Genomic DNA, 6,401 nt, shown 5'->3' on the forward strand with positions numbered 1-6,401 from the left:
ATGGTTTTAATGCTCAGTCAGAGGAATTCCACCGCCTACAATATTCATCACAGTCCTCAAAGTCTGTGGGGGGGATGAAAAAAAAAAAACCCCAACTTACAACAAAAACAAATACCAGAAAAAACAAGTGATCCAATGACATTTCCCTCGAATAACTGGAAACAAGAAAAAAACATGGACAGGCTCCCTGTCATAACACACTGTTTCCTACTGATAGTATAGAGCTGGACCCTGGCCAGCGAGACTGCACTGACAGGAGACACACACACACGCACACACACACACACACACACACACACACACACACACACACACATACACACATAGAGAGACACACTCAAGCTCTCTCGCTCCCTTAGTTGTTGACTGCTTTGACAGAGTACTGTACATCAGACACACACACACACACACACACACACACACACACACACACACACATGCACGCACACATGCACATTTTGGCTGCACACGGTCTGTCTGGTCAGACGGCCTCAGAGGAGTTCCTAGCAGCAGCAGCGAGCCAGCGGCAAAGGAGACAGAAGGAATGTCTCCATATTAGGAGAGGAGAAGCCGCCCTAATATGGAGAAGCTTCCTCCGTAGTAGCGGCCCGGCTCTCGCTCGCTGGCTTCCCCTTTGCATTCTTTTCAGCTCTCGCTTTCTCTGGGACTTTTTCATTTCCGATCCTCTGGCCCGAGATGGAGCAGGGGCCGCCTTTCATACGAGTCACACGCACGCACGCAAACCTCCGTCTAGCCCCTTTCCTGCAATCCTGCAAGTCTGGGGGTTTGATGTAGTAAAATAAGCCTGGCCGGGGTTCGTGGCACACCTGGCCCTTCAGCTCCATCACAGACTAAACCTCATTAGTCAGGTGAGAAGCCACGGAACATGTCGTCTTTTGTTCCAGTGAGATCTTGGCGTGGGATCTTGGCGTGGGAGACACTTTTGGGTCAGTCAGCTCTCTGGGGATTTTTTATTTTTTTCATATTACTGTTTTTATACCCATGTGTCCCGCCAGAATATTGTCCTGCCAAATGTATAATAGATCCACCAGAATCATTGAGTATGGGGGCCTTGTTTCCATTGAACCCGGGCAAATTTTGTCTGAAGATTTTGAATATCTGAAAGGTCACCTCCATAGACAATAATGAACATGTGGCATACTTTTCTTTTTTTTTTTCAGGTGAGTTCCAGATAAAATAGAATGAATTCCATAATCACTAAAGCTATTCCAAAAAGGAATGTCCAACTATGGAACCTTACAGTATTCACTGTAGTCAGACGTTCAAACTCCAAACATATTCAACATTTGCATTTCATTTCCTTCCGAAATGACGGTATTGACTTTGTTGTACCTTCAAATAACGTAGAACCACGTAGTGTATTTAAGCTGCGAAGGTCAATGGCAGTTTAGTGTGATAGGGGGAAGTTTAAGGTGGAACCAGAAAAGAAAGATAGGTTGATTCCACTGTCAGACATCTACATCCAACCTCATCATATCTGCCACAGGTGGCAAAAACAGAAGAGCATAATGTCTTCCCTGAGTCTATTACAAACTGCACCGTGCTTATTCATGAGTACAGTACATCTCCACTGAACAGGGACGGACGCGCTGTCTGTACTGTATTTTGGCTGACTAATATGCGTAGCTGCAGGTTGTGTGTTTGTCAGCCGCTGATGTCAGGGCAGAGGAATGCTACGGTGCTGTTTCAGGCCTGACCGCACACGGCCAGTTGACATGGTTACAGCACTGCAGCAGCTGGCAATGTTTGGGGCTTCAACGTTTTAGATTTAGATTGAGAACCATCTGCTGTTATAGGGGAAACGGACGCCCCATATCCTCACTGTGATAAGGTCAGAAGGTGGAGGATGGTGGCGTTGCACTTTGGAAAAAAAGCCATTGTGGGTTCCTACACATTATTCATCATCACCTTACTTCATCCTTCCGTAGTTTATGTCATGTATGTTTTTCTTGTTGGTTTATTTCGTTTTAAACCAGGTTAACCGCTTCTGGTGAAACGTTCTTTGCTTTTTTTTTCTCTCTTTAATATTAATATTTATAGGCACCGGCTGTCAGTTTGTGAAGTCAGTGTTCAGGAATTCCCAGTGTGGGGTCCCGGAGCCTCTAACCAGACTTCACCTCCCCTTCCAGATGAAAGCTGCAGTGAGAGGGACAGTGTTGTTTGGCCCGGCAGCAGAGCCTTGCCTTCAGACAGCAGGAATGTGGGCAGTCTGGAGAGTAGGGGGCAGGAAGCGAGGAAAGAATGCCAACTATGTCCATGTTTGTCTAAGGCCGGCTCTCCATTCAGCCCCCAGTGACGTGCGAGCGGGGCCAGCGGGTATAAAAAGAGCTCGGCTCTCCAGTCAGAGATCAGAACAACTCCTCCACTGAAGCTAAACTCTAGCTTTCACCAAGAAGAAGGACAGGAAAGCAAAGCCTGCTACCGAGAGCCTCAGAGAAACTCTATAACCAGAGAGAACCCACGACAACGAGATCGGCTCGATCAAGACGCGCAAAAACCTTGACGACTTCGGCTCTGAGCTTGACGCAGAGGAAGACTTTTACGTGAAAGGTCATATTTTTTGAAGAATCTCAACGCTCTTTTTTTTTTTAAAAAGGAAAAGAAGAAAATGTCTGCTGGAATGACCAGAGTGATTTTGCTGCCTTTCTTGTGCATCATGCTCTCCTACATGGTAAGCTTTAAAATCATTCCGACATATGTGTAGTTGAACAACTGCAGTCAATGCAATTCATTTATTCTGATGTTTTAGGACTATCAAGAGCTAGTCAAGAGGATATACACACCATTTAATTGTATTCTGGTCCCATGAAAGCTGCTCCAGAATGTCAATAGAATGAATCATGTATAAATACGGAGCTAAAACATCCTCTAGTCGGTCAAGTCAATGCAAGCGGTTATTAAGTCAAGATTGTTCTGAATACAAGTGTCTTTATTTCCGCTGTAGGAGCCCATGGTGAGGCAACCCAACTAAATGTATGTTCTCTCCGTAGGCCGCCGGTCAGGATTGCAGCAGCCAGTGTATGTGCCCCCAAACTCCCCCCCAGTGCCCCCCAGGGGTGAGCCTGGTGCTGGATAGCTGTGGCTGCTGCAGGGTGTGCGCCAAACAGATGGGAGAGCTCTGCACCGAGAGGGACGTCTGCGACCCGCACAAAGGCCTCTACTGTGACTTTGGCGGGGCCCCCATTAACAGGCGGATTGGAGTCTGCACCGGTGAGTTATCCCTGAAAAATGTTGTTGGATATTTATTGAAATGGACTCAATTAGATATCTTGCAATTGCACTGAATCATCATTATCATCATCATCATGTTTTCCTTTCTCCCTCCCTCAGCCAGAGAAGGTGCCACCTGTGTGTTTGGAGGCATGGTGTACAAGAGCGGCGAGTCCTTCCAGAGCAGCTGCAAGTACCAGTGTACGTGTCTAGATGGCGCTGTGGGCTGCGTCCCCCTCTGCTCCATGGACATCAGACTGCCCAGCCCCGACTGCCCCATGCCCAGACGGGTCAAGGTCCCAGGAAAGTGCTGCGAGGAGTGGGTGTGCGACACCCCCTACACACAGAGCTTCATGGGCTCCGCCTTGGCCGGTGAGTGTTTCTAGATAGCGCTAAATAATATGTGAAATATAAAGAGGATGTGAATTGTTCGTTGAAGGACGCATAAGTGCACTTTTCTTAACCTGATGTTCCTTCCATCCATTTCCAGCCTACAGAGAGGAGGAGACCTTCGGCCCAGACCCTTCCATGATGAGGGAGAACTGCTTGGTTCAGACTACTGAGTGGAGTGCCTGCTCTAAGACCTGTGGCCTGGGAGTCTCCACCAGGGTCACCAACGACAACCGCGAGTGCAGGCTGGAGAAGCAGACCCGCCTGTGCATGGTCCGACCCTGCGAGTCCCACCTGGAGCAGAGCATCAGGGTGAGTCTTGGTTCCACAGCTCCATAACCTATTGCTGACCCAGATTTGTAGGGATGGCAGAATATGAAACGTTTTAAGCCATTGAAACACCTATTTATGTTTGTCCCTCTCTTGTCATTTATCTCCTGCAGAAAGGGAAGAAATGCATCCGCACCCCCAGGGTCTCCAAGCCCATGAAGTTTGAGATCTCAGGCTGCACCACCACCAAGTCCTACAGGCCCAAGTTCTGCGGCGTGTGCCTGGACGGGCGCTGCTGCACCCCCCACAGGACCACCACCCTGCCCATGGAGTTCAAGTGCCCCGACGGGCAGGTGATGAAGAAGCACATGATGTTCATCAAGTCCTGCGCATGCCACCACAACTGCCCTGGGGAGAACGACATCTTCGAGTCCATGTACTACAAGAAGATGATGGGCGACATGGCGTAAAACAAGAAAAAGAAAACCAAAGAGAGAAACCAGAACATTTTGACTTGAAAAACAACAGAACTCCATCTCATTTCGCAGCTCAGTATATATTAGATTGGGTTTTTTTTTTCTAGCTTAAGTTGGATGTTTGGATGTTTTTTTTTCCAATGTACAAGTCAGTAGTTGCGACACTTGTCAAAGGGTCTGTTTGTTTTTTTTCCCACGGCTGGTGTGACCAGCCTCGCTGAGTCAGACAGAGGGCTGCTTAGAGGCTCCGAGAAAAAATCCTGCACTAGAACTTCTACTCTGACAAGCCTGCTGCCAGGTTATCTGACCCCCGCCCTGCGCCGCCCCCTTATGAAAGAGCTTCTATCCGTCCTTTTTCATACAACCGTCCATTATCATTTGTGGCTGATCAAAGGGCTTCATAACCTTGACCTCCTGTCTTATTTAGGTGGGTAATTTACCAGCAACCCCCCCCCCCCCCCTCCCCTTCCCGCTATCCAGACCAAACCTGCAAACTCTCAGCAGCTGCAGAGGGAGCGAGTTGACCACAGCTACCCAGTTTTTCCCTTTTCAAGCAGGGATGAATATGTCCTTGTGTGTGTGTGTGTTTGTGTGTCAGTGCGTGAGTGTGTGCGCTTGTGTGTTCATGCACCTATGTAATCACAGGCCTGAATGTTGGCCTTGTCTTTGCGTCTACGTTATCGCTCCGTTTCGCAGTGTGAAGAAAAGGTCAGAGTTTCCTGCCCGGCACGCAGGCTCAGAGTGGGAGTGGGAGTGGGAGTGGGAGTGGGCAAGCCGGGCTCCGGGCTCCATCGGACGTAGTGGGATTGGCTTTTAGGGCTTTGCCACGGCACTGAGAAATGTTTTTTTTTTTTTTTTTGCAAATATTAAGACGTGTTGACTTTAACTAATTCAGGTCAGAAAGTACCAAAGTATGTACTATGTAAAAAAAAAAAAAAATGACTGGAAGAATTTGACTTTAATTTCTTTCGCTATTGTCGATGTTGTAAATGGTGTATATATTTGTACAGTTGAAGTTAATTTAAAAGCTTAAAAAATGTCATGTGTTTTCAGCTTTAAACTGTATCGATAGTGTATTTTATGTCGACTGTATTTTTTACTATTTTATTGAGAAGTGTGACAAAAATGTTACATGTTTTCACTTTTGTAGCTGGAAATAAAGTGCTATATTTTTTTATACAAACATGCTGGTGTTCTTCACTTATTTACTTACTTTGTTGAAAAGCACACGATCACTCCATTCCTCAGCTTGTTTGTCTGTCTGTTGACATATTACATATTAGGGCGATCCTCTAACCTCTTCACCTGTAGCACCATAGACCCAGTGTGCCTCTGGGTGTGTGTACATTCTGGGTCAAGGTTTGCAGTGTGTTCTCCTACACACACACACAAGCCTGTTCTCCCATGGGCAAATCACCATGGTGACGTCAGCACCATGTGGCCGTTCTTTCGCAACAGTGTTTCCAACCTTTTATCTGCCACAGCCCACTTTTTACCAGGGGATACTCCCACCGCACTACACCACCATCCTGTTAACCACTGAAAACATCGCAAACACATAGAAATGTGCTTATTGTTATGGCCTGCTAATAGTTAGTGACGCAATCCTCAGACAAATCTTTTAAATTAAGTTGGGAATCAATCAAAGACAGAGGCAAAGAAAACATTTTCCATAATTCAGATTGAATGTTACCGATTTACTCTCTTCACATTCCACCAAGAATTTTTTTTTTGACAGAATTAAATGATTCTTGGGAGGATTCCATCCATTCACAACTCAAGAGTCGGAACCTGAATCGTCTGACTCTTGTTCGTGGTTCAGAAAGTCCTCCCTCGCTCAGCGTGCGCGACACCAACTGAACCAAACGAACCAAGAGACTGAAAACGCAATGATACCTTAACGTCCGCTGAGTGACACATCAACAAAAGAATCTCAGGAGTCCAACCTTTCATCGGCATCAATCTTCTGCTGATATTTGCCACTTTCAGTGCAAAACGTGAGCTTGTTGTGATGAACACAGAGCTGTGTTCTGC

The 6,401-nt window shown here is 46.7% G+C and overlaps 1 protein-coding gene across 1 annotated transcript; it reads left to right on the top strand.

Moving 5' to 3' along the window:
* The first annotated feature begins 2,353 nt into the window (after positions 1-2,353).
* On the top strand, positions 2,354-5,550 carry ccn2a (cellular communication network factor 2a). The gene is made up of 5 exons (XM_080024588.1): positions 2,354-2,692; positions 3,012-3,231; positions 3,352-3,603; positions 3,722-3,933; positions 4,065-5,550. Exons 1-5 carry the CDS (start codon positions 2,630-2,632, stop codon positions 4,359-4,361), a joined length of 1,044 nt encoding a protein of 347 aa, XP_079880714.1. The 5' UTR covers positions 2,354-2,629; the 3' UTR covers positions 4,362-5,550.
* Positions 5,551-6,401: the final 851 nt, after the last annotated feature.

This window comes from Zeus faber (assembly GCF_960531495.2).
Source record: "Zeus faber genome assembly, chromosome: 2".
In the NCBI taxonomy this organism is placed as follows: domain Eukaryota; kingdom Metazoa; phylum Chordata; class Actinopteri; order Zeiformes; family Zeidae; genus Zeus; species Zeus faber.

Bases quoted from the DNA above. Each gene is read 5' to 3' on its own strand.
- ccn2a (XM_080024588.1), top strand. From the start codon at position 2,630: ATGTCTGCTGGAATGACCAGAGTGATTTTGCTGCCTTTCTTGTGCATC. The intron at 3,232-3,351 runs GTGAGTTATCCC...TCCCTCCCTCAG, and splicing joins GCGGATTGGAGTCTGCACCG to CCAGAGAAGGTGCCACCTGT. The intron at 3,934-4,064 runs GTGAGTCTTGGT...TATCTCCTGCAG, and splicing joins ACCTGGAGCAGAGCATCAGG to AAAGGGAAGAAATGCATCCG.